Here is a 27280-nt window from a genome sequence, read left to right on the forward strand (position 1 = left end):
CCCACCTTGCCAGCAACAGACCACGGGAGGTGTGGCAGGGTCTACGGAGCATCACCAACTTCCGAGGCAGCAGCACGACCTCTGTAGACCCGAGTGCATCGCTGGCAGAGGAGCTTAACTGCTTTTTCGCTCGCTTTGACTCGCCCCAACCGTCACACCCCCGCACTTCATGCCTCAACCGCCTCAACTCCCCCCCACTCACCGTAGAGGAACACGACGTGAGGCGCGCGCTCCTGGCGGTTAACCCCAGAAAAGCTACTGGACCCGACGGAATACCAGGCAAGGTCCTCAGAGCATGTGCCCACCAACTGTCACATGTTTTCTGCAGGGTCTTCAACCGCTCCCTGGCTCAAGGAGTCATCCCCTCCTGCTTAAAAATGTCCACCATTATTCCTGTCCCCAAAAAGTCACCCGCCGTTCACCTGAATGACTACCGTCCTGTCTTACCAACAACCCTGTGGGTGTGACAAGTCTGAATATATGTTTCAGTTTAGGATGCAGTTTAATTTTACGGCTCCCACGGCACTCACACCACTGAGGAATCCAGTGATTAAACCTGCATCATTTATTGACCCTACTTTTGTTGTATGGCAGGAGAAGGGACTTAAATGTTGGGATGGCGCCTTTTGTTCTTTCACTGACCTGGTTGTTGAATTCAACCTTCCATCCTCCCATCTTTTCGGTTATTTTCAGGTGAGGAACTGTGCTGTTTTTGTTCTCCGAATTCCCCCAACTACCACCTGAGCAACCTTGGGATGAATTTTAGCAATTCGACTCGTCACGGAAGTCTTTGATTTCCAAAATTTAGAATTCTATTCATTCTTTTAATGTGTCCTTGCACCTGACTAAGAAGGGAGCATGGGAGCGTGCACTGGGTTTAGTCTTTGAGGGTCATTGGTGGGACTCTGTATTGATATTGAGTTACTTTTTCAAAGTGCTGTCGAGAAAGTTGATAATTTAGATGCCTAAAATGAAAAAAGATGGATTTAGCTAAGAGCACTTATTTACCAGTCCAATTTAAAATCAATGTCCAGTTTAAGACCCAGTTTTGATGACTGTCGACTTTAGCTAAGGAGCCAGGGGGCCCAAGTCAGCAGGATGGACAATGTCCACCAGGACCAAACACCATAACTACAGTTTTCTCTTCATTAAAATTCAAGAAATTCAGTGCCAGCCAGGTCAAAAGTAGGCTCAATAAGAATGTATGTTTTTTTGTTCAGCGGGACATGCATCAGTCATACTCATAGCAGTGGAAGGAAATACCATATTTCTTTAAGATGGAACCAAAAGCGGGTAGATGCAATGAACACAGGACCCAGATTAGAACCGTGAGGAACACCGTATGACAATGGAGCAGTGCAGGACTCAGAGCAACCAAGGCTAACACAAAAACGTCTATCAGAGAAATAAGATCTAAACGACTCAAGGGAACTACCACTAATGCCCACCTGGTGCTGCAAACGAGCCAAGAGAATACTGTAATCCACCGTACCAACGCTGCAGTTAAATCAAACAAAGCTTAACATACATAGTCTCCAGTGTTCCCAGGATGATGTAATTAAAAACTCATAACAGGGCTGACTCTGTGCCAGGGATGATCTTGAAACCTGACTGAAAGACCGCCACAACGTTATGTTCATCCAATAAATATTACAACTGCATGTGTACCACTTTTTCCAGATTTTTTTATATAAAAGGCACCTTGAAAATGGGTCTTAAATTTTACAGTACAGCTTGATCAAGTCCAGGTTTCTTGAGCAAGGGATGCACTAAAACATGTTTAAATTGTTGGGCTACTTCATCAGAAGACAGATGGCTGTTGATAATGACCAATACCAATTAACCATTACTTGGGAGAACCTTAAAAAATGCTGAGGAACAGAGACATAAGAGCTAGATGGCATAGTCTGGCAAACCAAATCATCTAAAAATGCCAAATAAGTTTTTACTGAGCTTTATTTTACTTAGCAACGAAGCCTACAATAGTTATAGTTATAATAGTCTTTTTGCATTTGTAAAATGTCTAGAAAAAAAAGTGTGAAGCATTTTCAAAAGAATTTTAACACTGCTGAACATGGGACATGGACAAAGGGGTCAACTTTGCTGTTTGAAAAAAGTCCTGGCTGTAGAAACTTTATTAATGAAAACCTGCAGGAATGTATTTCACATTTCAGGGAAAGAGTCAGAGAAAACAGGCTATGGGGGCTAATTACAGAATCAATAGTTTTCAATAGTACACATGGTTTGTGACAGTTAGCCTGAAAAAGGTTTGATGAATGTTCTCTTTTGGCTTCTTTAAGTGTGATCTGATAGTTAGACCAGCAATCTTTGCAGATTTGATAAAAGACCAGCATCTTGTCTTTTCCACTTGCATTTGACTTTGCGGCACTCCTGCATAGCTTCACGGATTCTATCATTAAACTAAGTCTCAGATCTAGCTTTTGACTACAAAGTTTTTAATGGTGTCACCAAGTCCAGTACAGCACAGCAGGATGAGTGAAACCAAGAGGTGAGTTCCTCCCTGTTTGAAGGGGGAACACAAAGCTCATTTAAGGCATCAAACAGCGAAACAACCAGCAATGAGATGGTTGAAAATCCAGCGGCTGCTCACCGGCGGATTTAATAGCGGCACAGGAAAAGAAGACATCAACAATAACTGCCCAAGAAATTTAAGTTTTGGTCTAAAGTACATCCTTGTTCATGTGTCAGGCTTGTCACATATTGGACAAGATTATGTGAATTATTAAGGCATAAAAAGTCATTTGACAATGTTTGTTGTAGGCAATAAACATGAATATTAAAATCCCCCACGAGTAGAGTAAGCTCATACTTGAGCCTGATTTCAGCTAAATAATTTGAAAATTAATTTAAAAAGTCCTTATATTTAGCAGGTCGGCAAAATGGAAAGCACGGGGACAGCACAGACTACTTCAAATAAAGTGGCTTCAAAGCTGGTGATTAAAAATACTCAAAGTTCCTCCACCAAGGCTTGAAGTCCTTGTAGAGTCCAAGAAGGCACAGTCAATCAAACAATTAAATCAAAGCATTATAATAAACAATACCTGTCTAAATCTCCGTCAGACAGAGGAAATGGAAAGCAAAAGCTCTCTCAGTATGTTTTGTTTGTCAATGACCCGGCATGCTTCTTCCAATTGGGAGTGCTTCAGCCACAGCCAGATAGCTGGTTAGTGAGATTTTGCGAGTGGTGTGCTTTGGGAAGCGGCTTTTTTTTGGTTCTTTTTTTCTTAAACCGTGACCAACGGAGGGTAGTGAGAGTCTGTTTAAAAGCGCCCAGTCAGCACAGTACCTTGTATGAATCCTTCACCAACAAAGGCGCTAAACACACCGTGTAATGCTCCCAGTCAGTCCGTTGGAGCTCATGAAAGCCACACGTCATGTACAGATTTGATACCTTATATCCTGTGGACTTATATGTGGATATTATCAAAAGCTAATAAGCATTACATTATAGGGCGCCGTGTCCATTTTGGAGACTTAGGTGCGCACTATGGTCATTTCAGGATCGACTCGACAGGGTTCAGGACCCACCACAATGGAATAAATCCATACGATCAGGAACAGATTAGAGGTTGACCATGTTTTAATTCCTGTTCCACCCGCTGACAGTGTTAGCCACAAAGGGGATGCGTGAACGCAGAAGAGAACAGCCAGTATTTACTGCCAGAAACAGAGGCAACGTCTTCTCACCACCATTCTCAAACCCACACGAACTTATACAACTTGATTTATAGACAATACTTTATTTATTGTATAAAGCACATTTCACAACAGCTGGAGACTAACAAAGCACTGTACATAAGATAAAGATAAAGATGTCCTTTAATAGTCCCACAATCAGGAAATTTGCAGTGTTACAGCAGCAAAGATATAGATCACACAGAGGCGGCGGCGTAATGTAGCCGTTAATGTATAACATTAGCAGCAGACATTCATAAAAAGCATGCAAATATACACAGTAAATACGTATATACACGAATCCCCATGTATATACACACTTGAATCCCACAACATATACAAGTGTAATGAAACACTCCTAATGTCTGTCCATGGTACAGAGGGGAAATAAATAAAAGGCCATTGAAAGATTTGAAGATGAACAGAAGTATTTTAAAGCGAACTCTCAAGTGCACTCACTGGGAGCCAGTGAGGAGAGGCCAAGATTGTGGTTACGTGATCCATCTCCCGAGCTCCAGTTAAAAGACGAGCAGCAGTATTTGGCAGCGGGCAGGTGCATAAGACAGAAATATCTTAAAATTAATTCTAAAGAGCACTCTAAGCCAGTGAAGTGAAGCAAACCAGCTCGAAGAGTACTGCGGTTCAGCGTATCGAACACTGAAGTTCGATCTAACAAGACAAGACACTCATAGTTTCCAGTGCCGTTTGCCAGGAGGATATCATGAAAAACTTGTAGCAGGGTTGACTCTATGCTATGCATCTTTTTTAAACTTGACTGGAAAACCTCCATGACATCGTGTTCATCCTAGAAAGATTTTAACTGCAAGTTGCATCACCTTTTTCCAGACTTTTATGAATAATAGGCATCTGGAAATGGGTCTAAAATCCGACAGTACATCTTGATCAAGGCCAGGTTTCTTAAACAGGGTTTTCACCACAGCATGTTTCAAATGTTGGGGGATTACAACAGAAGACTGTTGGGTAATGGCCAAAACCGATTCGCTAATACTTGGGAGAACCTCCTAAAAAAACGGAGGTGATTTGGCGTCATATGGGGATCCAGATGGCTCATTTGTTTCGCATACCAGCCTCGCATCAGTGTGTATGATGCCATCATCTACCTGCACCACACTTCACTCTCCCACCTGGAGAAGGCGGGGAGCACTGTGAGGATCATGTTCTTTGATTTCTCCAGCCACATAAAAATTGTGCAGCACTGTTTCGACAGCTTCCTGAGAGAACTTCTCCTTATTGTCCTCAGCAGTTCTTTTAAGGCATAGCTGGCGCAGCTTGCGGAGGATGTCGCGCCAAACAAATGTACAGTCATCCTGTACTCTGTAATTGCTTTTGTGATGTCGCCACCTGGCCACCATAAAAATCGAAGAAAATTAATGTCCTCTGGGCACACTCGGACTTGGTGGTACATCCCTTCTATGTCCGCCATCAATGCAAATGGCTCTAGCCGGAACCGAGTGAGTACTCCTAACAATGTGTTAGTGAGATTCAGTCCTGGAATCAGCTCGTCATTAAGTGAAACACCTTGGAACTGGGCAGAGCAATCAAACACAACTCGAAGTTTGTGCTTCTTTGGGTGTCGCACACCATGATGAGGAAGATACCAAACCTTAAACCTTTCCCTCCTCCAGCACCAACTGCTCCTGTGGGACAAGTTCCGCATGACCTTTCTTGATGACTTCTTCCAAAAAATGTGTATATTCGTGGTGAAAATGCGAATCTTTCCACAACTTGTTTCTTAAGCTCCGGGCACGGTATTCCGCCAGCTCTTTGTTGTTAGGCATAAAAATATTGGTTTTCTTGAAGGGGAGCTTCATCTGGTAATGTCCATTCTTCATTTCAACCGAGGAGGACATTATGTCCATGAACCTTTTGTCCTCCATGGACATTTCTGCCTTTTCTTCATACGATTTTTCTGGAAAGTCGTGATTAAAGTTCTGTTTCACGAGATCTTCTAAATTCATTACTGAAATACAATGACTGTGTATCTCTGGAGGCTGATCATCTGTGCCATTGCAAGTATTCAAAAGTCCATTAACCACCCATCCTAATCTAGTTCGAACAGCATATGGACCGTTGTCTCTGCTGTTGATTACCTTCCATGGTTCCATGGTTTGAGGAGCGTTTGTTCCAATAAGAAGGTCCACATTCGAATCAATACGGGTCAATTTCACCTCCTTTAGGTAATCCCATTCCTTCAGTGATTCCGATGTTGGAATTTGCTCCTTTGTTACAGGTATCTCATCTTGGGTGTATACTGCCGGCAGCTTTATGAAGTCATTTTCCGCAAAATTAGAAACTTCAAGGCCTGAGATTTTTTCCACAGTTATCGTCTTCTGGTGTCCAAGGGTTTTCACTAGAATTCTCGTTTTCCTTCCGCGGGCATTTAGTCGTCTTTGCAAAGCAGTTGTGCAAAACGTTGCTGTGCCACCTGGATCTAGAAAGGCGTACGTTTGCACACAAGTATTGCTGTTTGCCATTTTCACCTTAACAGGAACTATGGCGAGTGTCTGGGTGTCACCGGCCCCGATATGAAGGTGCTTCTCTAAAGACACAAGAGCACTGGCTACTGTTGGCGTCTTGTCTGTACCTGCAACTGGTGTCTCTTGCTTGTCGTCTGTCTTTGTCCTTTCAATGTGTAGCATTGTAGGATGCTTCAATGTGCAGATTTTGCAGGTATGTCTTTTTCTGCAGTCCTTGCTAATGTGACCTTTGTTCATGCAGCCAAAATAGATTCCATTTGATTTGAAGAACTCAACTTTCTCTTCCCTCTTTTTGTTACTCAATTCTCTGCAGTCTTCAATAGAATGGTTCCTTTTACAGCACAGACATACTTTTCTGGATGCTAGGTCTGGGGCTTTACCTTGAGCCGATTCCTCGGTTGCCATGGCGGTGAAGCTGCTCTAGTACGCCGTTGAGACAGGTTTTATTTTAGGAGGGAAAGTCATTTTCCTTTCGTCCTTTCGTTGTGGTATGGCATTGTCTTGGATTGTCCCGAATGTTGGGTCACATGCCATCTTTGCTTGTTTTTCAACAAAGTTTACCAGCTGCTTGAACCTGGCTCTGGCCTTGGTACGTTCCTGGTACTCGAAGGCTACACTTCTCCATCTATCCCTCAGCTTAAAGGGAAGCTTTGAAACTATGGTGCGTAGGTGAGTGGTGGTGTTTAAGTCATTGAGGGACTTTACATCTACCATAGCATTTGCGCAACTGCGCAGGAATAAACCATATTCCTTCAGTCCCAAGGAGTCCTCTGATTTAAGCACCTGCCAGTTCAAAACCTTCCTTTGGTAGGCTGATGCAATGAGAATATCACTTCCATAGTGTCTCTGCAACAGTCTTTTTGCTTTTCCATATCCTTGTGCTGGTGGCATATGAATGCAGCTTTGCACAAGTATTCTCGGTTGACCATCAGTATATTGGTCCAAAAAGAATAATAGATCACGAGCATTGTCCGTTTTGCTTTCAATGCAGTGCTCAAAAGTGCGTATAAAGGTATGGTAATGCAGGGGGTCTCCCTTAAAAATTGTGAGCTCCTTCGCAGGTAAAGTGGAAAGTCTCTGCTCTTTAATTAGCATTTCGGTTATTTCGTTTTGCTTTTGCATTATTATTAATAGCTCTGAACTGGAATCAGTTGGTTTCTGGGTCGGCTTGGCATTGGTGGTTTTGCTGTGTGTGGGCGATGGTGTTTGAGGCCTGGTCCCGTTAAAACAATCAAATGGTTGTGGTTGCCAACCTGTTTTTCCACTCCGCTCACCATTACCATCATCATCATCATTGTCACATTCATCATCAGCATCGTCAGTTTCCGTAGCACTGCCGTCATCAATATCCCATTCACCATTACCATAACGGAGTTCTAATCCTTTCTTTGGCCTTGATTTGTTGCCCTTTACACTTAAACTCATGTCCTCATAGGTTTTGAGTTTTGCATCTGCAGCAGCAAGTTGCATTTCAAGAACCAACATTTCTCTTTTCGCCTTTAATTTAGCTTCTTCTTGTTCAAGGGCCTGTGCTTTCTTTAGACCTTCGACCTGGACTAAAAGTGCAGCTCTCTCCACTTCAGCGTTGCATCTGGTTGAGGATGAGCGGCTGCTACATTTGCTCTTTTTGGTATCCCGCTCCAATTTGCTCATTATTCCCACTGACACACAAGAATCCTGACTTTCCCTTTCACACTTGGACTGCGTTCGTTGTCCTTTAGCTTTCTTCAGATGTTGTTGTTGATTAGAAGGAAATTCTGTACTTTGTTGCACCCACTGTTCAACTGTTGTTGCCTTTTGCAGCCATTGTTTTACTGTTATTCTAAATTTATAGATCTGAGCAGCTTTGGGCGGGTACCAATGTGTGTAATCCACATCTCTTTCTTCCTCTTTGAGCAATTCATAAATTGTTTTTTGAATGGTTGTAAATTCTTCAGTTATTTCGTTGAAATTGCTGTATGATTGGGTGATTATTTCGATGTCATCATATCCTACTTGCATAATGGACTCAATGTAATTCATCTTTGATGTTAATTTACTATATTTAGCAGATCTATGTTTTATTAATCCCTCTATTTTATTCTTCAGAGCCTTCTCAGTTAGTTTGGGTTTTCTTTTCCCATGTTCGACTGGTTTGGGGGTCACTTTCTCAGGTTCTGATGTCTTAATTTTGTCACCCGCCATTTTATCAGCGTCGGAATGATGGGGATCAAATTCTTCCATTTCATGGGCGCGACACTTAACGATGTCATTTTGGGTTCTGCCTTTATTAAGATCCTCAATCCCAATAGTTTGGTCGAGATTGCCATTATTATCATTGGTGCGAGACATCGTGTTAACTTCACGAATATGCGTACACGCAACCTACAGCGACAAGGCGGCGTTTGTTTTGACAGCGACTTGACTGGCTCGTTCGTTGTTCAAAAAATAGCGTCTCTATCACGATATACAATCGGCAAAGTCAACACGGGAGTTTGGAATATTTTCGTTCACTTGTGCTTCGTTTAACATTTGCAAGCGTTAAAAACAATACAAGTCATACCTCTATCTTTAAGCTGCATGCGTTTCAATAATGCGTCACGTCAATTCATTGCGCGTTGGCTGAACGATCACCATTAAACGATCCACTTTATTTATAAACGATCAATCATTCCAAACGACCACGCCACTATCCACACGACAGCGTTCCGTCTTCAAACTTTTACTTCTTTCGTCAATTACTTTCCTTTCGGACGTTTTTCAACTTTTTGTTACTGCCGTTTCAATGATACGCTGGCTAAAGAAAGTTTTAACGCGCACTCACTCACCATGGGTTGAAGTTGCGATGACGTTCGCTCGGCTTCACTGGTCTTGATGTTGATGTGTAGTTATGTATGTCACGTCAAACAGTCAAGGGTTAGTCTTAATCGTAGTCATTTCAGTCCAGATGTCATGCCGTGAAGTCAAGTAAATCAAATAAATAAATCAATGGCTACGGTCTTCCAAACTTCAAATCAAAACCATACGCGCATATGCGGTAATCAATACAATATACAATCGTCTATCTTCCAGTTTGTACATAAATAATGCGTCTTGAGTAAGTGCGGTTGAAAAACGGTATCCGACCAGCGTTCCCCCACCTGTCCTGCATTCGTTATTTATGGATGAACGCAACCAGTGCTGACGTCATCAATTGCCCTAGTGGTGGTGTTGCCATACTGCATTACTCAAAAGAAAACTGCTCCAACACTAGCACTGTGTCACTTCCACGTGCCTCTGCTGCTCGAGGCGACTCGAGAGGTGTTCATAGCCAGCATTAGGAAAATCCTAAGTGAGACCTTAAATGGCAACGGGAAAAATCAGCGATATGGATCACAACAGAAAATCCAGCCAAGAATTCCCAAAGTAAATTACATGGGGGTGTTTGTGAACTATCCATCCATTCATTGTCCAAGCCGCTGATCCTCACAAGGGTCACGGGCTTGCTGGAGCCTAACCCAGCTGTCTTCGGGCAGTAGGCGGAGTACACCCTGGACTGGTTGCCAGCCAATCATAGGGCACACAAAAACAAACAACCATCTGCACTCACAAACTTACCTAGGGGCAATTTGGGGTCTCTAGTAAACCTACCATGTGTGTTTTTGGAATGTGGGGGAAAACCGGAGGACCCAGAGGAAACCCACGCAGGCATGGGGAATGCAAACTCCACACAGGAAGGACAGAGCCGGAATCAAACTCTGCACCTTTGAACTGTGAGACCTTTGGGCTAACCATCGTTCACCGTGTCGCCCCGTTCGTGAACTAATTAATCGGAAAGCAATGACTTATTTTAACATCATCGTGAGCACAATTCTGAACCAGTCATAAAAGATGTCGTCTTGGCATAAACATATGACGATATGTACCTTCAAGTTAACAATTTAAAGACAGAAAAGCATGGTATGAACAGTAAAACTGGTGACAGTCAATTTCAATGTTTTTTTTTATTAATTTAATTTTTTTAAAAACCAGACAACCGTGCACTGTCGTCGTGTATACTCATGATGTTTAGTGTCAGTATTAAACCATTTGTCCTCGCAGGCACAGGTGTTACAAGTGTCTGTTTGAACATTAAAGCAACATTTTCCAAGTTCATATTTGCCAACTTACTTAAGTGCCTATGGTGCGATTTGAAAGTTAGGTACAAAAAGCACAAATGACAAAGACTGTAACGCTTAAAGTAGGCAGAGCCAAGATGGCCCATTTTTCTCGAACAAGTACAGTTTATATAGTTTTTGATCTGGAAAATTAAATTAGTTATCATTTCCTTTTTTTATCTATTCATTTTGAAGAAATTAGGAAATTAGTAACGACTTGAAAAACACCTAATTTTAATGAGGAATATGGCCCCTGCGCTCTCTCCAAATTTCGCTCGGAGTCATTGAGATGGATTACAAACTCTCCATTGGAAATCATTGTACTTCTCTACCTATGACCAGTTCAACATATCAAAAGGATTAACTTCTCTATGAGAGCGAGAAACTGTGGAAGTGAGCAGAGGTACATCGATGTTTACTGGGAGGATGCGCACACTGCTTCTTTGAGCATTGATGCTCTTGAATTGAAATTAAAAGCACATGCTAATCTGTGATGCGCACCGTTCCGCTCCAAAAGACGGCTCCGGTGTTCGATGAGGTCTTTATCTCTAATCAACGCCCACTCACTCTCACGCTGAACCTGGCGGCTGCAAGCGGTGTAGAACAACGCACACGACTGCGTAGGAGGCTACCCCGTGACATGAAGATGCAGGCTAGACAAACAGATTTGTTTTAACGGCCTGAAACTAGTTATTGCTATTAGCTGTTTGTTCCTCCATGGACATTTCTGCCTTTTCTTCATACGATTTTTCTGGAAAGTCGTGATTAAAGTTCTGTTTCACGAGATCTTCTAAATTCATTACTGAAATACAATGACTGTGTATCTCTGGAGGCTGATCATCTGTGCCATTGCAAGTATTCAAAAGTCCATTAACCACCCATCCTAATCTAGTTCGAACAGCATATGGACCGTTGTCTCTGCTGTTGATTACCTTCCATGGTTCCATGGTTTGAGGAGCGTTTGTTCCAATAAGAAGGTCCACATTTGAATCAATACGGGTCAATTTCACCTCCTTTAGGTAATCCCATTCCTTCAGTGATTCCGATGTTGGAATTTGCTCCTTTGTTACAGGTATCTCATCTTGGGTGTATACTGCCGGCAGCTTTATGAAGTCATTTTCCGCAAAATTAGAAACTTCAAGGCCTGAGATTTTTTCCACAGTTATCGTCTTCTGGTGTCCAAGGGTTTTCACTAGAATTCTCGTTTTCCTTCCGCGGGCATTTAGTCGTCTTTGCAAAGCAGTTGTGCAAAACGTTGCTGTGCCACCTGGATCTAGAAAGGCGTACGTTTGCACACAAGTATTGCTGTTTGCCATTTTCACCTTAACAGGAACTATGGCGAGTGTCTGGGTGTCACCGGCCCCGATATGAAGGTGCTTCTCTAAAGACACAAGAGCACTGGCTACTGTTGGCGTCTTGTCTGTACCTGCAACTGGTGTCTCTTGCTTGTCGTCTGTCTTTGTCCTTTCAATGTGTAGCATTGTAGGATGCTTCAATGTGCAGATTTTGCAGGTATGTCTTTTTCTGCAGTCCTTGCTAATGTGACCTTTGTTCATGCAGCCAAAATAGATTCCATTTGATTTGAAGAACTCAACTTTCTCTTCCCTCTTTTTGTTACTCAATTCTCTGCAGTCTTCAATAGAATGGTTCCTTTTACAGCACAGACATACTTTTCTGGATGCTAGGTCTGGGGCTTTACCTTGAGCCGATTCCTCGGTTGCCATGGCGGTGAAGCTGCTCTAGTACGCCGTTGAGACAGGTTTTATTTTAGGAGGGAAAGTCATTTTCCTTTCGTCCTTTCGTTGTGGTATGGCATTGTCTTGGATTGTCCCGAATGTTGGGTCACATGCCATCTTTGCTTGTTTTTCAACAAAGTTTACCAGCTGCTTGAACCTGGCTCTGGCCTTGGTACGTTCCTGGTACTCGAAGGCTACACTTCTCCATCTATCCCTCAGCTTAAAGGGAAGCTTTGAAACTATGGTGCGTAGGTGAGTGGTGGTGTTTAAGTCATTGAGGGACTTTACATCTACCATAGCATTTGCGCAACTGCGCAGGAATAAACCATATTCCTTCAGTCCCAAGGAGTCCTCTGATTTAAGCACCTGCCAGTTCAAAACCTTCCTTTGGTAGGCTGATGCAATGAGAATATCACTTCCATAGTGTCTCTGCAACAGTCTTTTTGCTTTTCCATATCCTTGTGCTGGTGGCATATGAATGCAGCTTTGCACAAGTATTCTCGGTTGACCATCAGTATATTGGTCCAAAAAGAATAATAGATCACGAGCATTGTCCGTTTTGCTTTCAATGCAGTGCTCAAAAGTGCGTATAAAGGTATGGTAATGCAGGGGGTCTCCCTTAAAAATTGTGAGCTCCTTCGCAGGTAAAGTGGAAAGTCTCTGCTCTTTAATTAGCATTTCGGTTATTTCGTTTTGCTTTTGCATTATTATTAATAGCTCTGAACTGGAATCAGTTGGTTTCTGGGTCGGCTTGGCATTGGTGGTTTTGCTGTGTGTGGGCGATGGTGTTTGAGGCCTGGTCCCGTTAAAACAATCAAATGGTTGTGGTTGCCAACCTGTTTTTCCACTCCGCTCACCATTACCATCATCATCATCATTGTCACATTCATCATCAGCATCGTCAGTTTCCGTAGCACTGCCGTCATCAATATCCCATTCACCATTACCATAACGGAGTTCTAATCCTTTCTTTGGCCTTGATTTGTTGCCCTTTACACTTAAACTCATGTCCTCATAGGTTTTGAGTTTTGCATCTGCAGCAGCAAGTTGCATTTCAAGAACCAACATTTCTCTTTTCGCCTTTAATTTAGCTTCTTCTTGTTCAAGGGCCTGTGCTTTCTTTAGACCTTCGACCTGGACTAAAAGTGCAGCTCTCTCCACTTCAGCGTTGCATCTGGTTGAGGATGAGCGGCTGCTACATTTGCTCTTTTTGGTATCCCGCTCCAATTTGCTCATTATTCCCACTGACACACAAGAATCCTGACTTTCCCTTTCACACTTGGACTGCGTTCGTTGTCCTTTAGCTTTCTTCAGATGTTGTTGTTGATTAGAAGGAAATTCTGTACTTTGTTGCACCCACTGTTCAACTGTTGTTGCCTTTTGTGTCATGATTTGTATTTGTTATTTTTGGTTTAGTATTTGGTTTCATGTTTTGGCCTTGTATATGTGTCTTGTCTCGTCTTGCCTATTGTGTCCACCTGTGCTCGTTTACCCAAGCCCTAGTGTCAACCAATCCGGTCCTTCCAACCCTCCATGTCTTGTCCAGGTGCTCCTCGTTGTCTCGTCAATTTGTGTGTATTTAGTTCCCTGGTTGCTTTCAGTTCTTGTTGGTTCATTGTCATTTTAAGTGTCGCTTGTCCCTGTCGCTTGTCCCTGTCGCTTGTCCCTGTTGCCAGTTCCTGTCGCCAGTTCCTGTCGCCAGTTCCTGTCGCCTCTCCCTGTAGTTGGTTTCCTGTCGTTAAGTTTTTCCAAGTTCCTTGTTTGCCTTAGTTTTCTGTTTAATAAATGCCCTTTAAGTTACCCCTGCCTGGCTTCCCTGCGTTTGGGTCCTCACCTTCCTCAACCACGACAGAATGAACCAACCCATACTGGACCCAGCAGGAAGCTCACGGCGACGAGTTCGCCGTCGCCGCCCAAGCTGGTACCCCCCTCAGCCTGCCGACCAACCCCTTCGTGTGAGTTCCATATGTTCCGCCAAGCCAGTTTGCCACTCTTCTTCGTCTTGTGTTAACATCTTTGATTACGACACCATTTTGTCCCCCCATGTTTTTGTTAATTCCGATTTAGATGATGACCCCTATTTTCAGTTGTCTGATTCCGAGTTTGACCCAGATTTTGATTTTTCTCATGAGTTTTCTTCTCCCAGTCAGTTTTTGTCACGGTTTCCTTTCGAGTCCTTTGAGTCCACACCTGAATCACACCCATCAGACCTTTACTTGGGCACCCGGTTGGCCATCTATCCTGGACCTCCGCGAGGTGGTCAACGACGGCGCCCGAGTAAAGGATCTGCCACCTCTCGTAATAGCACCCACTTTTTACACCCTGAGTCACGTTTTTCCAATTCACTTAGTTCACTTCGTCCGTCTGTTTCTGTACCTCGTCCACAGTCGGTTTCTGCACCACCTTCCGTTCGACCCACGTTTTGTAGCGCACGTTCACCAGCCCCTGTAGTCCCGGTCCCTCGTGTCCTTCGCGTCTCCCGTTCCCCTGAATCCCTATGGCGGCAGGCTGATAGGGATCCGGCCCCCGACCCAGCTCCTCACGAGCTGCAGCGTCCCGTCCCGGCTCCTCGCCAGCTGCAGCGTCCCGTCCCGGCTCCTCGCCAGCTGCAGCGTCCCGCCCCGGCTCCTCGCCAGCTGCAGCGTCCCGTCCCGGCTCCTCGCCAGCTGCAGCGTCCCGTCCCGGCTCCTCGCCAGCTGCAGCGTCCCGTCCCGGCTCCGCGCCAGCTGCAGCGTCCCGTCCCGGCTCCTCGCCAGCTGCAGCGTCCCGTCCCGGCTCCTTGCCAGCTGCAGCGTCCCCTCCCGGCTCCTCGCCAGCTGCAGCGTCCCCTCCCGGCTCCTTGCCAGCTGCAGCCTCCCGTCCCGGCTCCTTGCCAGCTGAAGCCTCCCGTCCCGGCTCCTCGCCAGCTGGGGCCTCCCGTCCCGGCTCCTCGCCAGCTGGAGCCTCCCGTCCCGGCTCCTCGCCAGCTGGAGCCTCCCGTCCCGGATCCTCGCCAGCTGCAGCGTCCCGTCCCGGCTCCTCGCCAGCTGCAGCAAACCACGCAGCCTCCAGAGTCCCACTCGGGCTCACCGCCAGCTGCTGAACCCTGTTCCGGCTCCTCCCCAGCTGCTGAGCCCCGTCCCGGCTCCCCGCCAGCTGCTGAGCCCCGTTCCGGCTCCCCGCCAGCGGATGAGCCCCGTTCCGGCTCCCCGCCAGCGGATGAGCCCCGTTCCGGCTCCCCGCCAGCGGATGAGTCCCGTTCCGGCACCCCGCCAGCTGATAAGCCCCGTCCCGGTTCCCCCCGAGCTGCTGGGGCCCGTTCTGGCCTCCCGAGAGCTGCTGACCCCCGTTCCGGCGCCTCGCCAGCGCTTCAAGTCCCTGTTCCGGCGGAGCACGTCCTGCGTCCGCCACAAGTCCCTGTTCCGGCGGAGCACGTCCTGCGTCCGCCACCAGTCCCGGCGGAGCACGCCACGCGTCCGCCACAAGTCCCTGTTCCAGCGGAGCACGTTCTGCGTCCGCCACAAGTCCCTATTCCGGCGGAGCACGTTCTGCGTCCGCCACAAGTCCCTATTCCGGCGGAGCACGTTCTGCGTCCGCCTCCAGTCCCTGTTCCGGCGGAGCACGCCCTGCGTCCGCCACAAATCCCTGGTCCGGCGGAGCACGCCCTGCGTCCGCCACCAGTCCCTGTTCCGGCGGAGCACGCCCTGCGTCCGCCACAAGTCCCTGTTCCGGCGGAGCACGCCCTGCGTCCGCCACAAGTCCCTGTTCCGGCGGAGCACGTCCTGCGTCCGCCACAAGTCCCTGTTCTGGCGGAGCACGTCCTGCGTCCGCCACAAGTCCCTATTCCGGCGGAGCACGTTCTGCGTCCGCCACAAGTCCCTGTTCCGGCGGAGCACGCCCTGCGTCCGCCACCAGTCCCTGTTCCGGCGGAGCACGCCACGCGTCCGCCACAAGTCCCTAATCCGGCGGAGCATGTTCTGCGTCCGCCAAAAGTCCCTGTTCTGGCGGAGCACGTCCTGCGTCCGCCACAAATCCCTGTTCTGGCAGAGCATGTTCTGCGTCCGCCACAAGTCCCTGGTCCGGCGGAGCACGCCCTGCGTCCGCCACCAGTCCCTGTTCCGGCGGAGCACGTCCTGCGTCCGCCACCAGTCCCTGTTCCGGCGGAGCACGTCCTGCTTCCGCCACCAGTCCCTGTTCCGGCGGAGCATGCCCTGCGTCCGCCACAAGTCCCTCTTCCGGCGGAGCACGTCCTGCGTCTGCCACAAGTCCCTGTTCCGGCGGAGCACGTCCTGCGTCCGCCACCAGTCCCGGTTCCGGCGGAGCACGCCACGCGTCCGCCACAAGTCCCTGTTCCGGCTGAGCACGTTCTGCGTCCGCCACAAGTCCCTGTTCCGGCGGAGCACGTTCTGCGTCCGCCACCAGTCCCTGTCCCCGCTGCGCCCGGCCCGCCGCCGCTCCAAGTCCCGGCCTCTGGTGCGCCCGGCCCGCCGCCGCTCCAAATCCCTGCCTCGGCGGTGCCAGACGGCCCGCCGCCACCCCACTTCCCTGTCCCGGCGGCGCCCGAGGACACGCCGTCGCTTCCCGTCGCTGCCTCGGCGGTGCTCGACGATCCGCCGTCGCCCCAAGCTCCTTTTTCGGCGGGACTCGACGATCCGCCGGCGCTCCAGTTTCCTGCCTGGGCGGTGGATGACGACCCGCCGTCGCTTCTCGTCTCTGCCACAGCGGCGCCCGACGAAGCGCCGCCGCTCCACGTTCCAGTCTCGGCGGCGTTCAACGACCGGCCGCCGCTCCACGATCCAGTCTCGGCGGCGTTCGACGACCGGTCGCCGCTCCACGTTCCTGTCTCGGCGGGGTTCGACGACCAGCCGCCGCTCTACGTTCCTGTCTCGGCGGGGTTCGACGACCAGCCGCCGTTCCACGTTCCTGTCTCGGCGGGGTTCGACGACCAGCCGCCGCTCCACGTTCCATTCTCGGCGGCGTTCGACGACCGGCCGCCGCTCCACGTTCCTGTCTCGGCGGGGCTCGACGACCAGCCGCCGCTCCAAGTGCCTGCCTCGGCTGCGCCCGCCCCGTCGCTGCTCCAAGCTCCGGTCTCGGCTGCATCCGGCGTCCAGCCGCCGCGTCTCGTCTCAGCCTCGTCAGCGGACTCCATGCGGTGTTCGGGTAATCCTGGACGTCCGCCTGAATGGCCGCCCTTGGACTTATGCGTCTGTCCTCCCGGACGCCCGCCTGAATGGCCACGGCTAGACTCCCTGGTCTGGTTTCCCGGACGGCCGCCTGAAGGGCCACGGCTGGACTCGCTGGTCTGGCCTCCCGGACGCCCGCCTGACCAGCCTTGATTGCGGACTGTGGTCCCGCCTCCTGGCCCCCTTCCGCCCACCCTGATTTTGGACAATTTTCTTTTGTTTGTGTTTGGGACGTCTGGGATCCGTCCCTTAAGGGGGGGGTACTGTCATGATTTGTATTTGTTATTTTTGGTTTAGTATTTGGTTTCATGTTTTGGCCTTGTATATGTGTCTTGTCTCGTCTTGCCTATTGTGTCCACCTGTGCTCGTTTACCCAAGCCCTAGTGTCAACCAATCCGGTCCTTCCAACCCTCCATGTCTTGTCCAGGTGCTCCTCGTTGTCTCGTCAATTTGTGTGTATTTAGTTCCCTGGTTGCTTTCAGTTCTTGTTGGTTCATTGTCATTTTAAGTGTCGCTTGTCCCTGTCGCTTGTCCCTGTCGCTTGTCCCTGTTGCCAGTTCCTGTCGCCAGTTCCTGTCGCCAGTTCCTGTCGCCTCTCCCTGTAGTTGGTTTCCTGTCGTTAAGTTTTTCCAAGTTCCTTGTTTGCCTTAGTTTTCTGTTTAATAAATGCCCTTTAAGTTACCCCTGCCTGGCTTCCCTGCGTTTGGGTCCTCACCTTCCTCAACCACGACATTTTGCAGCCATTGTTTTACTGTTATTCTAAATTTATAGATCTGAGCAGCTTTGGGCGGGTACCAATGTGTGTGATCCACATCCCTTTCTTCCTCTTTGAGCAATTCATAAATTGTTTTTTGAATGGTTGTAAATTCTTCAGTTATTTCGTTGAAATTGCTGTATGATTGGGTGATTATTTCGATGTCATCATATCCTACTTGCCTAATGGACTCAATGTAATTCATCTTTGATGTTAATTTACTATATTTAGCAGATCTATGTTTTATTAATCCCTCTATTTTATTCTTCAGAGCCTTCTCAGTTAGTTTGGGTTTTCTTTTCCCATGTTCGACTGGTTTGGGGGTCACTTTCTCAGGTTCTGATGTCTTAATTTTGTCACCCGCCATTTTATCAGCGTCGGAATGATGGGGATCAAATTCTTCCATTTCATGGGCGCGACACTTAACGATGTCATTTTGGGTTCTGCCTTTATTAAGATCCTCAATCCCAATAGTTTGGTCGAGATTGCCATTATTATCATTGGTGCGAGACATCGTGTTAACTTCACGAATATGCGTACACGCAACCTACAGCGACAAGGCGGCGTTTGTTTTGACAGCGACTTGACTGGCTCGTTCGTTGTTCAAAAAATAGCGTCTCTATCACGATATACAATCGGCAAAGTCAACACGGGAGTTTGGAATATTTTCGTTCACTTGTGCTTCGTTTAACATTTGCAAGCGTTAAAAACAATACAAGTCATACCTCTATCTTTAAGCTGCATGCGTTTCAATAATGCGTCACGTCAATTCATTGCGCGTTGGCTGAACGATCACCATTAAACGATCCACTTTATTTATAAACGATCAATCATTCCAAACGACCACGCCACTAACCACACGACAGCGTTCCGTCTTCAAACTTTTACTTCTTTCGTCAATTACTTTCCTTTCGGACGTTTTTCAACTTTTTGTTACTGCCGTTTCAATGATACGCTGGCTAAAGAAAGTTTTAACGCGCACTCACTCACCATGGGTTGAAGTTGCGATGACGTTCGCTCGGCTTCACTGGTCTTGATGTTGATGTGTAGTTATGTATGTCACGTCAAACAGTCAAGGGTTAGTCTTAATCGTAGTCATTTCAGTCCAGATGTCATGCCGTGAAGTCAAGTAAATCAAATAAATAAATCAATGGCTACGGTCTTCCAAACTTCAAATCAAAACCATACGCGCATATGCGGTAATCAATACAATATACAATCGTCTATCTTCCAGTTTGTACATAAATAATGCGTCTTGAGTAAGTGCGGTTGAAAAACGGTATCCGACCAGCGTTCCCCCACCTGTCCTGCATTCGTTATTTATGGATGAACGCAACCAGTGCTGACGTCATCAATTGCCCTAGTGGTGGTGTTGCCATACTGCATTACTCAAAAGAAAACTGCTCCAACACTAGCACTGTGTCACTTCCACGTGCCTCTGCTGCTCGAGGCGACTCGAGAGGTGTTCATAGCCAGCATTAGGAAAATCCTAAGTGAGACCTTAAATGGCAACGGGAAAAATCAGCGATATGGATCACAACAGAAAATCCAGCCAAGAATTCCCAAAGTAAATTACATGGGGGTGTTTGTGAACTATCCATCCATTCATTGTCCAAGCCGCTGATCCTCACAAGGGTCACGGGCTTGCTGGAGCCTAACCCAGCTGTCTTCGGGCAGTAGGCGGAGTACACCCTGGACTGGTTGCCAGCCAATCATAGGGCACACAAAAACAAACAACCATCTGCACTCACAAACTTACCTAGGGGCAATTTGGGGTCTCTAGTAAACCTACCATGTGTGTTTTTGGAATGTGGGGGAAAACCGGAGGACCCAGAGGAAACCCACGCAGGCATGGGGAATGCAAACTCCACACAGGAAGGACAGAGCCGGAATCAAACTCTGCACCTTTGAACTGTGAGACCTTTGGGCTAACCATCGTTCACCGTGTCGCCCCGTTCGTGAACTAATTAATCGGAAAGCAATGACTTATTTTAACATCATCGTGAGCACAATTCTGAACCAGTCATAAAAGATGTCGTCTTGGCATAAACATATGACGATATGTACCTTCAAGTTAACAATTTAAAGACAGAAAAGCATGGTATGAACAGTAAAACTGGTGACAGTCAATTTCAATGTTTTTTTTTATTAATTTAATTTTTTTAAAAACCAGACAACCGTGCACTGTCGTCGTGTATACTCATGATGTTTAGTGTCAGTATTAAACCATTTGTCCTCGCAGGCACAGGTGTTACAAGTGTCTGTTTGAACATTAAAGCAACATTTTCCAAGTTCATATTTGCCAACTTACTTAAGTGCCTATGGTGCGATTTGAAAGTTAGGTACAAAAAGCACAAATGACAAAGACTGTAACGCTTAAAGTAGGCAGAGCCAAGATGGCCCATTTTTCTCGAACAAGTACAGTTTATATAGTTTTTGATCTGGAAAATTAAATTAGTTATCATTTCCTTTTTTTATCTATTCATTTTGAAGAAATTAGGAAATTAGTAACGACTTGAAAAACACCTAATTTTAATGAGGAATATGGCCCCTGCGCTCTCTCCAAATTTCGCTCGGAGTCATTGAGATGGATTACAAACTCTCCATTGGAAATCATTGTACTTCTCTACCTATGACCAGTTCAACATATCAAAAGGATTAACTTCTCTATGAGAGCGAGAAACTGTGGAAGTGAGCAGAGGTACATCGATGTTTACTGGGAGGATGCGCACACTGCTTCTTTGAGCATTGATGCTCTTGAATTGAAATTAAAAGCACATGCTAATCTGTGATGCGCACCGTTCCGCTCCAAAAGACGGCTCCGGTGTTCGATGAGGTCTTTATCTCTAATCAACGCCCACTCACTCTCACGCTGAACCTGGCGGCTGCAAGCGGTGTAGAACAACGCACACGACTGCGTAGGAGGCTACCCCGTGACATGAAGATGCAGGCTAGACAAACAGATTTGTTTTAACGGCCTGAAACTAGTTATTGCTATTAGCTGTGCCATTATCCTACTGTTAGCCGACTGGGGAACAAAGGGGGGAGGTGAAGATCCATGCCCACCTGCTGGCTGCCCGCTGGCTACCTGCGAAATCTAACCAGTCGGGGTGCACACTCTTGTACGTAATTATTTTGTTTACAGCAGTGACATGAGAGAGCAGCTCTAGTTAACATGGCGTTGTCAATCAATTTGTTTAATTTTTTTACATCAATGCATATTTTTTTAAGTTTTTTTTTTTTAATTTCTGTATGATTAAAAAAAATTGCTCACCAGCACCCACTATAAATGTTCAAAAACGCAACCTCGAATGTACATTTCACCCATATTCCCGGGAATTTGGTGAATATGTAACCTACAAAACGTTTCTTGGAGCTATCCGCTATACCGCACAGGAAGTCGGCCATTTTGAATTTACTTTAAAAGTTGGCATAGCCTTGACTATTAAGTCAGGCTTGTTTATATGTGCCGTGTGATTGATTATCGATCAGTCTCAGGTGTACCACAGCCACTGTTAACCAGCCAACCATTGGCTACAGAGTAAGCAGCATAAAATGAATTAATGGATGTTTTACTATTTTGAAGCTTACCTGGAACAAAGCTTCCCTGTACCACCTCCTTATATGCCCACCAGCCTTCATGAATCTTTGGTGGATTTTGCTGGGCTACGAGGTGAGAAAAACACATAAAATTAGAAAGCACAATCTTGCTCAAAATCAATTCATACAAATCCTACAAATATATATTACCGTATTTTCACAGTCATAAGGCGCACTTAAAAGTCCCAAATCTTCCCCTAAACTAACACAGCGCCTTGTAAGGCGACTGCGCTCATTATATGGACAAAGTATCACTCGCGACCATCAAACCTTTTACTCATTGGGCTGATCGGAGTGCATGTTAGCACACCCTGCTGGACAAAGTGTGAGTCATCTATGCTTCAAAGTGACCATGACTATACATTATGTGACTATGGTGTTTGGGTGATGGTGTGGGAGAAAGCTGGACAAAAGGGCAGCTGTCCACAATATTGTAGTCTGTCTTTTATGTTATTGCAAGCAAGAAATGTCCCAGGTTTAGACAACAGACAAAAAGCCCAAAGCATAACAGCACATCTCTCTAAACAGCCATGCAAATCTCTCTAAACAGCCATGTGATTTGGCTGAGTCTGAGTGGCTCCCAGAAGGCATTGCTCTAATGGCTCCCAAGAAGCCATTGCTATATCATTTTGTGTTATTTTTATTTCTTTTTGGTATATTGATGGCATGAGAGATACATGTTTTGTGTTAATCTTATTTCTTTGTTTCATTGTTTGCTTGTATGCTGAGTTTTTTTTTTTTTTTAAACGGTGACTCTAAGGAGTGTGGTGACCAGTGAAGTCCCTCCCCTGACATAGTCTTGTAGACTATTGCCATGACACCTATTATTGGTTAGAGTCATTGTTAATGATAGCGATTGTCAATGGTATCATGGCAACTGTCTTTGAAATGTGGCGATTGCTTATGGTATTGAGGCAAAGTGAATTGCCATGGGCTGAGTCAGCGCGAGCCGCAGAGCTATTGCTATGCTAAAAGCAGCTGAGCTAGCGCCTTGTAAGGCGGCGCTCCCAGTGTGTGCTTCAAAGACAGAAATAGCACCCTCAACAGATGTTGCGCCCTTTGAGGCAGCGCGTCCTATGACTGCGAAAATACGGTACATTGACGAGGGAGGTAGGATCACCCAGAGAACACATACAGTTGGAAGACTTAGTGCGGTAAAACTAAAGTGGAGGGTTTTTTTTTAGGGGGGGGGTAAAGTCATTTCAAATTCTATTTCAGATATTTTAGCCTTTAAAGTAGTATTCTGGCCAAGATGGCCCATTTTTCACTGAAAAAGTATGCATGTTTTGATCAGGAGACTTGCATTTGTTTGCATTTTCAATTCAATTTGTGTTGTTTCGGCACTCCCTGACTGTCACCTTATCGTGGTGGAGGGGTTTGTGTGCCTTAGTGATACTAGCAGCCAGGTTGTCTGTGGTATTAAGCCCCTGACAGGGTCATCCATGGCAAATAGGTTGAAAAAAACATGGCTCAAAAGACCCCATTGTTGAATAATAAGATTGGAAGATGTTTTTCCTTGCCTTGATGCGGGTTAGCAGGAGGTGGAAGTGGGGCTCGAAGGCAAGAGAAAATGGTGAAACATAGTGATCGATCAATTATAAGCAGGTAATTCAATGGAAATGGAGGGTAAAACAAGGCTAAACAGAAATGGTGGTCTATTTGAAAAGCATTCAAGCTTTCACGAACGACATGGAGATGCTTTGACCAATATTTGAAACATATCTCGTCATCTGACAAGCACAAAGAACTATACAGTGACCTGATTTGTATTCGTGGGATTAATAGTTCTCTTCTGGATCATCCGAAAACAGCAGGGCTTCAAAAACGAGTTAACTTCCTATGAAGCCGATGAGTAGAATTTTCCTAAAAGCTTCTGTAAATGGATTAATGGACTACTTCAGTGTTCTAGTGTCCAAATAAGGCCCTGATAACGAAATGAATTGGATGGATGAGAATATTCAGTCATGTTTCTTGAAACGTGCTGTCTGTACCACACCAAGCAATGCAAGGGGAAAGAAAATTTTCAGAATACCCCGCAGCAATTTAAAAAAAAAAAAACATATTAAGGGTGGAACAATACGTTTTTTGACCGATATGATATGTATTGACAGAAGGCTTAATGATCAAACAATATATTTCTTGTTTTGAATCATACAATTAGGTACAATAAAGGCCATTTTGATATCATATGATGCAGTAACAATGGTTTCTCATTTAAAAAAAAAAAAAGAACCGTGCACGGTAATGACTGAGATTGTAGTGATTGTGTTTACTGATTATTATTTATTCTCATTTGCTAGATTTATATTACTTTCTTTAAATGTGTTATGCTCAGCAGAATTTTCATTCCTACACTTCACACTTGCAACGCACATACATGGTATTATCAAGACATACACTCACAGTTGCATCGCACACACCTATTCAGACTGCACATAAACAGACGGTAAACAGCGCTGAACTTAACAACTGAAGACAAACCAAAAAGCACTTGATAGACACAAAACATACGATAATATGCCACATAGGCCATAGCGCTGCAGACACAACAAAATTGGGCACTGGAGGAGTCACTAGGAAGGCATTGCAAAAAACACGTAAAGACACGAAAATTTGAGATCTGAGCACACACACGCGCAATTGCACACAGACAAGAATGCAGGAGGATGCCAGCCTTGGGATGGATAAACCATGGAACAACCAGAAAGGAACCAGCCTTAGGATAAGCCAAGGAACCAGACAGAAATCAACAGAATCAACCTTCCAGACGATAATCAACCTGGATATATATATATATATATATATATATATATATATATATATATATATATATATATATATATATATATATGTATATATATATATATATATATGTATATATATATATGTATATATATATATATATACAGTGAAACCCCGCGACTTCGCGGTTCACCTTTCGCGGGTTCAGTGCTTCGCGGGTCTAAAAAATATTCAAAAATTAAAAACTTTTTTGCCCGGGCACGATCGGGGCTCTCCATTCGCTCCGCTCCGCGGGGGCATTGTAGTTTCGCCGAGCGGCACGACGGGGCGCTGGAGCGGTTAGACGGCGTGCACCGAAGAAGAGCGTGGGCGAAGAGGAGAGTGGACGAAGAAGAGCACGTTCCCCGGGCACGATTGGGGGCGACGTTTCGCGCGGTTCGGACCGTACCAGAGCTCCGGCCGGCGTGCGTGGCAGTTAAGCCGTAGAGGAGCACCTTCCCCGGGCACGGGCGGTTCCAAGCGGCCCCTACGTTTAACCGAATGGAAGCTCCGGAGGAGGAGGGCATGCTCGCGTCAAAGTTTAGCCGAATAGGAGCACCTTCCCCGGGCACGGGCGGTTCCAAGCGGCCCCTACGTTTAACCGCATGGAAGCTCCGGGGGAGGAGGGCGGGCGTGCGTCACAGTTAAGCCGAATAGGAGCACCTTCCCCGGGCACGAGCAGTGCCAAGTGGCCCCTAAATGCAGCCGAATGGAAGCTCCGGGGGAGAAGGGCGGGCGTGCGTCACAGTTAAGCCGAATAGGAGCACCTTCCGCCCGGGCACGAGCGGGGCGACATTTCGCTCCGTTCGGGACCGTACGAGAGCTCCGGAGGAGGCCGGCCGGCGTGCGTGGCAGTTAAACCGAAGAGGAGCACCTTCCGCCCGGGGCACGAGCGGGGCGAAATGAAACCGAGTTCAACCGAACGGAGACACGCTTCGGGGGAGCAGGTCCGGCGTGCGTGACAATTAAGCCGAAGAGGAGCACCTCTTCCGCCCGAGCACGAGCGGACCGCGAGGCTGTCAGTTATGAATGAATAAATGAATAAATAAATAAATGAAGAATGCCACCTTTCATTTCACAGGGCACACCGGACGGCGTACCAGCAGGTAAAAGTCGAAGTAATTAAATAAATACAAAAAGAAGTAATTGAATAAATACAAAAATAATGGCTGGGGAATAAAGAAATAATAAGTTTTAAGAATAATTTTGGTTTTTTTGTTATAACATGAATTTCACTCTCTCTCTGTCTCCACCCGTATTCTATATGGTGTACTGTATACAGGGGCGTATACTGTAAACCTGTATAGGTTTTTTAAGCATTTTTGAAGGGGCGCCGCTACTTCGCGGATTTTCAGTTTTTGCGGGTGGTCTCGGTCCCCATTAACCGCGATAACCGGGGTTTCACTGTATATATATATATATATATATATATATATATATATATATATATATATATACGTATACATATACATATATATACATATACATATATATATATATATATATATGTGCATATATATATTGACAGGGTCGCTGTCCGGCCGAGGCCGTAAGCGTAAGGTGGACTCTTAAAACGCAGACAACGGAAAGAGGTTCTGACAAGGTGTTTATTGGGACCGTCAAAGAGTAATCAATCCACACCAATACTGGAGTATGAATTAGCGAGGAATCTAAATAGAGGCAGATATCTATAGTTACAACCGTCGCGGGGGACGATAACGCAAAACGCTGGTGGACACAATCACACCAGGAAAGAAAAACGATGATTAAACTTAAGGCGCTTGCAAAGCAAGGATTACAAGAAAACGAGAATGGCTTACCACGAAAGGATAAGGAAAATCCAAACAGCGAACACGAGAACATAAAGCGAGCCGAAAAGTAGCTGAGACAGAAAATGCAGATAACGCAACAATCAATACACGGAACAAGAAGGGTAGAATCTAGAACGTGAAGCATGAACGTGAGCATCGCAGGATAATTATCCGACGCCGACTGATCCTCGGCGGTGGCTTAAGTAGTCTGTAATCATGACTTGATCAGTTTCAGCTGCGCGGCTTGCGGCGCGTCTCTCCCTGCCCGATGACGTGCGACGGGACGAGCGCGGAGGGAACGCCCACTCGCTGAAAAACAAACAGACACGGATCGTGACAGTACCCCCCCCTTAACGGACGCCTCTCGGCGGACCACCTGGTTTGGAGGGGTGAGCGTTGTGATAGTCGCGGATCAGAGATGCACACAGGACCCAGGAGCGGGGAACCCACTGACGCTCCTCCGGACCATAGCCTTCCCAGTCGACCAGGTACTGGAAACCCCTTCCCCTGCGCCTGGAGTCCAAAATCTCTCGGACCTTGTACGCTGGGCCCCCGTCGATGATCTCCGGAGGTAGTGGTGGGGTGGAAGGAGGAACCATGTGGCATGGATGAGCCGGCTTGATCAAGGAGACGTGGAAGACCGGGTGTATTTTCATTCATGGTGGGGGGCAACTTCAGGCGGACGGAGACGGGGTTGACGATAGCTTCCACTTCAAAGGGTCCCACGAATCTCTGGCCCAGTTTCCGGGATGCCGCCGCTAGGTTGAGGTCCCGAGTGGACAGCCAGACTTGGTCCCCGGTCTTGTAAGCGGGTGCCGGTCGTCGACGGTGATCCGCGATTCGCTAGTTGCGCTGCGCGGTTCGGGAGAGAGCCGCCCTGGCCTCCCTCCATACCTGGTGGGCCCTCTTGAGGTGGCGCTGGACCGACGGCACCTCCTCCGCGCCTGCCTGGGTAGGAAACAGCGGCGGTTGGGAGCCATAGGCGGTCATGAAGGGGGACCGCCCGGTGGCAGATGAGACCAGGGTATTATGGGCGTATTCTACCCAAGGTAGGTGGTCGACCCAGGACGAAGGCTGGTTGTTGCAAACGCACCAAAGAGCTGCTTCGAGGTCCTGGTTGGCCC

General features: G+C 46.7%; 1 protein-coding gene across 20 annotated transcripts in view; it reads right to left on the reverse strand.

Moving 5' to 3' along the window:
- Window positions 1-26812, reverse strand: part of ca10a (carbonic anhydrase 10 (inactive)a) — a 211321-nt gene extending 184509 nt beyond the window's left edge. For all 20 annotated transcript variants that reach the window (XR_015840588.1, XR_015840590.1, XR_015840594.1 and 17 more), the window contains exons 1-2: window positions 26533-26812; window positions 21556-21630 (exon numbers count right to left, since the gene is read on the reverse strand). Coding sequence is in view for 13 of the 20 variants with exons in the window: in XM_088287355.1 (XP_088143481.1) it covers window positions 21556-21630; window positions 26533-26812 (355 nt within the window). In the remaining 7 variants the exon portion in view is untranslated. The remainder of the gene's footprint in view (window positions 1-21555; window positions 21631-26532) is intronic.
- Between the last annotated feature and the right edge of the window lie 468 nt (window positions 26813-27280).

This window comes from Idiotropiscis lumnitzeri, unplaced genomic scaffold (assembly GCF_059441095.1).
Source record: "Idiotropiscis lumnitzeri isolate Australia: NSW breed Sydney's pygmy pipehorse unplaced genomic scaffold, RoL_Ilum_1.0 HiC_scaffold_40, whole genome shotgun sequence".
Lineage (NCBI taxonomy): Eukaryota > Metazoa > Chordata > Actinopteri > Syngnathiformes > Syngnathidae > Idiotropiscis > Idiotropiscis lumnitzeri.